Here is a 4954-nt window from a genome sequence, read left to right as displayed (position 1 = left end):
ATGAAACATGCAGGAAGTGAAAATATGGAAAGTAAAATTAATGTTCCATTAGAAAAAATGAAATACCATAGTCAGTTTGGTGAATTAGACAGTAATTTGTAAGTACATAATTTAAGATTTACATTATTATATCTATTTATTTCAAACATATATTTTATTATTATGTCGAATGAATTAATTATTTATATGTACGTCATTTTTAAAGTTTGTAAAATTATGTTTTGTTATTATTATTAATATTTATTTATAAAACTTATCGGTTTCATTAGTTTTTTTTTTGTATTTTTATATTTAAAGTTATTCATATGAAGCAATTCAAAGTATAGCTGACTTTTTGCTGAAAAGAGTTAAAAGCAGACCAAAGATTGGTATTATTTGCGGATCAGGTTTAGGTGAGTTTAAATAATACATTACTTTAATTCTGAGAAGACAGTTAAAAATTAATATTTGTTTAAGTTATTTTTATTTTTAATATTATTCCTGGTAGTTTTATAGTTTTATATTCTTGTTTTATTAAAAGGTCCTCTCGGTGACATGCTTAAAGAAGCACAATATTTTCATTACGAAGACATTCCTCATTTTCCTGTTTCGACAGTAAAAGGACATGCTGGACGTTTAGTTTTTGGAAAATTGGATAGTATTGATGTTATGTGTTTACAGGGAAGATTTCATTGTTATGAAGGCTATCCATTGTGGAAAGTAAATTTTACAGTTTTTTATTATGTTTTTAATTTTGAATCAATTGTTTAAATTAAAATTTTCACAACCAAAATTTTTTTTTTTTAGTGTGCTATGCCTGTGAGATTAATGAAACTCATTGGAATATCACATTTAATTGTCACAAATGCAGCTGGAGGGCTCAATTCAGATTACAAAATTGGAGATGTCATGATTATTAAAGATCATATAAATATAATGGGATTTGCAGGCAACAGTGCTCTAAATGGTCCAAATGATGAAAGGTAGATTTTATATTATTTAAAATTAATACAAGAAAACTAAAATTCATACAGTAATTCTTTTATAAAAATAAAAAATTGAACATTACATTGATGTAATCTGTTGTTGTTTAATTCTCAATAGGTTCGGGCCACGTTTTCCTGCAATTAATAAAGCCTATGATCCTAAGATTAGAGCATATGCCAAAGAAATAGCTGCAAAATTGAAAATTTCAAACACAGTACATGAAGGTATTTATGCTTGTTTGGGAGGGCCAAATTATGAAACTATTGCAGAATGTAGAATGCTGCGAAAAAATGGAGTCGATGCTGTTGGTAAGGAAATAATTTTTTAAATGTTTTTTTCCTTTGTAACGAAATGAATTTGTAATTTAAAAAAATAATTTTAGGAATGAGTACAATTCCAGAAGTAATAACTGCTAAGCATTGTGGAATGACAGTTTTTGCATTTAGTTTAATTACAAATGTATGTATATTAGACTACGAAGATGAAGAAGAGGCAAATCATGAGGAAGTTGTTGAAATAGCAAAACGAAAAGAATCTGTTTTAATTAGTTTCGTTTCTCACATTATTCATACAATTAATGATAAATTTCTGGTTCGATAACTTTATGTATTGCTTTTAAAGAATTTTATTTAAAAGTAAGTCTAAGATAAAAATTCTTTGGAATTTGAAGCAGAACTTTATATAATTTGGTTAATTACAGATGAACCTAAAAAAAAATCTATTTTGTTTTTGCATTTGGAAAATGCATTATTAAGGTTTATGGTATAAAGTATTTAACGAAATTTTCTAAATGTAATATTATGACTTAATCATTGTTATTATTTGATCACTGTTAAAATTAATTTACTTAATTATTATCAATATGTATTTTAAATAATTTTAGAAATCGTTAATTAATATAGATTTTTAGAGAATTTACTATTCAATATAATTTTTTTAAATTATAAAAAGGATTTTTATTTAAAATTACCCTAATTAGTTTTATCATTCGAAAATGATAAAAACTTTTATGTCCTATGAAATACATACGAAATCAAATTTTGGGAACAAGACGTTTTTCATAGAGAAAATAACTTTGAGTTAAAGGATTGACAATTGTATTGTTGCGATACAACAAAATATGGTGGTATTCGTAAGCGGTGAGTGATAATGGTTGGTAAATACATGAAGTTTTGATAATTTTTTTTTACGGCAAACCTTAATTCTTTATATTTGTGTAAATTTAAGTAAGTTATGTTAAATAAACAAAATGCTTACGATTAATTTTAATTTTAAAAATATTTTTAAGTGATGTTTTTTATAAAGTTTTATCGTATATTTAGCAAATAGTTATAAAATGTAAAATATTATTCGGTCTAAATTGAAGTTTTGCCTACGATTTTTAATTTAATTAAAATGTAGCTTCATTCAAACAATTTTAATTTTTCTGAGCTTTGACTACCATTTAAACCATGGCAAGTGTTGGTTATGGTAGATCAGGGGTTTTAGAAACCTATGTAAGAGGACACTGGTATAAAGTTTTTGTGTCCGTTGAAGAAGATTATTTATCTATTTGTTTAGATGAAAACTATGAATCATCTACAGCTCTTAATGGAACCTTAAATAATAATAATAATAATAATGGTCTAAATGATTCTGGAACGGGAACAATGGATGTTGCTGATGTTCCAGATTCAGTGGCTAATCAAAAAAGAGTTGTTAGAGTTGTTAAATCAGACAGTAATGGTTTAGGAATATCAATTAAGGGTGGGAAAGAAAATAAAATGCCCATTCTTATATCTAAAATATTTAAAGGCCTAGCTGCCGATCAAACTGAGCAACTTTATGTTGGTGATGCAATTTTATGTGTTAATGGAGAAGATTTAAGAGATGCTACTCATGATGAAGCAGTAAAAGCTCTTAAAAAAGCTGGCAAAGTAGTAGACCTAGAGGGTAAGTTATTTTAATATTTTAATACTTGGAACCAATCTGTTAACACTTAGAACCTATCCAATTTTTATATATTGAGTGTCATCAAAATCAAATCTAAATTGTAAGCTTTTCAACTTTTAAATTTTAAACCGAGAATTTTTTAGTAGCGAGGAAACAAAAGTAAACTAATACCGATATAAAAAATTTCACACCTGATAAACATTTCAAAATGAAACATGGTAATGCTAAAGATGGTATTTGTATTAAAAAAAACCTACAATTTAATTCTTACAGCATTTAAATTCATTAGTTGTATGTTTATAAAAAATAACTTAATTAAACTGGTTTTTATATTACACTTTGAGAAAATTGGTTGTATTAACATGCCTTAAACACAACTTTATATAGACTAATAAAATTTTAGACAAGCAGATAATTTTTATTTGAATTAAAGAATAATTGCTATTGGTTAACATTAAATTTACAAAATAATAAACAAATTTAATAAACTTTTAAAATGGCTTTGAAATTTAACAGAAACATTTATTAGGTACATAATTGTTTTAGGTTTTTTATAGTCATAATAATGATTGAAAATTTTACTCTGTTGTTTATTAATTCCAAAAAAAAAAAAAAAAAAAAATAACATTTAAAATGATGCTGGTACTGAAATATAATTTATTTTATTATATGGAATGCACACCACATGGGATTACATTTTGTCTTTTATAACAAAACATTCAAATTTGTCGTTATTCGTGATAATAATTATTCAGTTAAATATCCAGACTGTCGACGAGGTGGTTTTTCATATTTGTTTGTTTGTTTGTTTGTTTTTTGCAAATCATTCTTGTCATGGGTTTTCCAGTGGGTTTTACCAGACAGCCGTCATCATTGCTTCCTTTAATCGTCTTTAAAATGACCTTTCTTTTAATTGAAACGTTTAATTGCTTAAAAGTCTGTACATATGACACTAATTTAAAGTAAATAATTTGTTGAAATAATAATTTTTTTTTTTTTATTGCTGATATTATTATTGTTTTAATTTAGAGTATCTTTTACTGTATTTTCCTCTTAATGATGTCAGAAAAATCGAGGCGAAATCGAATGAACCTTTTTAAGAAATTAATTAAAAATATTTTCTCTCAGCAAAAGAGATGTTTTGTTGTTTTATTATTATCTTAATTTTTGTTGGCCTTTGAAAAATAACAAAAAGTATTGCACTGCCAACGTGCAAGAAACTTATTACATAATTATTTATTGAAAATTACTCTCATGTTCCCACGCAGAAATCTATTATTATAAAAAAAAAAAAAAAGGTGTATAAATTTATATTTATTTATAAAAACAAGTTTTTTTTTTTTGTGCACTTCAAAAAAAAAAAGCGGAAAGTCCACAAGGTTAATGATGTTAAAGAAAAAAAAGAGAGAGAGAGAGAGAGAAATTTACTGCTGTCAGTCGGATCGCAAAACGGAATTGATTTTGGATGAACAAAATTAAAATAATAAAAAAAAAAAAAAAAAGAAATAAAACTTTGCCAAAACAAAAAAAAAAAAAAAAAAAAAGATTTTTTGAAAGTTTGTGGCAGATTTAGAAAAAAAAAAAAAAATGGCCGTACACAAAAATTTTACTACAAGAGTAAGAATTAATTAATTTCGGTGGTAAATTTTTATTTACTTTAAAATTTATTAAATTAATCCCTCGTAAAGGATTTTTAATATCGATTACAGGTTTCGGTTCATTAAACATTAATAATGATAATAAAAATATGTTACCGTTAATAAAGTTCAATTTTCAAAAAAAAAAAAAAAAATATCGAATAATACTTATCATAAATTTTCGTATGTAAAATTATTATTGGATTCATTTTCTTGTTCTTTTTGAATATCATTATACAAAGGGGGAAAGAGAGAGAGAGAGAGGAAGGGATGAGTGATGGAGAGAGAGAAAAAGATGAGAGAGAGAGAGAGAGAGAGAGAATTTAAAAACGGCGATTTCTTGTTCTTTACAATTTCTAATAATCTTATAGGAATTATCACTTCCTCATAATGCGTGCATCATATTAATAAATATTATT

General features: G+C 25.2%; 2 protein-coding genes across 2 annotated transcripts; both read left to right on the top strand.

The window, feature by feature from the left end:
- Phum_PHUM305900 (Purine nucleoside phosphorylase, putative) lies at positions 1–1566 on the top strand (the record flags this gene model as incomplete). The annotated part of the gene is made up of 6 exons (XM_002427191.1): positions 1–98; positions 298–392; positions 521–699; positions 787–962; positions 1084–1274; positions 1349–1566. 6 exons carry the CDS (start codon positions 1–3, stop codon positions 1564–1566), a joined length of 957 nt encoding a protein of 318 aa, XP_002427236.1.
- An 851-nt stretch (positions 1567–2417) lies between these two features.
- On the top strand, positions 2418–2995 carry Phum_PHUM305890 (beta 1 syntrophin, putative; the record flags this gene model as incomplete). The annotated part of the gene is made up of 2 exons (XM_002427190.1): positions 2418–2898; positions 2949–2995. The coding sequence occupies 2 exons, from the start codon at positions 2418–2420 to the stop codon at positions 2993–2995; spliced, it is 528 nt and encodes a 175-aa protein (XP_002427235.1).
- Positions 2996–4954: the final 1959 nt, after the last annotated feature.

Source organism: Pediculus humanus, genomic scaffold (assembly GCF_000006295.1).
Source record: "Pediculus humanus corporis 1103172107703 genomic scaffold, whole genome shotgun sequence".
Classification (NCBI taxonomy): Eukaryota; Metazoa; Arthropoda; class Insecta; order Psocodea; family Pediculidae; genus Pediculus; species Pediculus humanus.
Note: the sequence above shows the minus strand (reverse complement) of the source record. Positions and strands in the feature narration are given on the sequence as shown.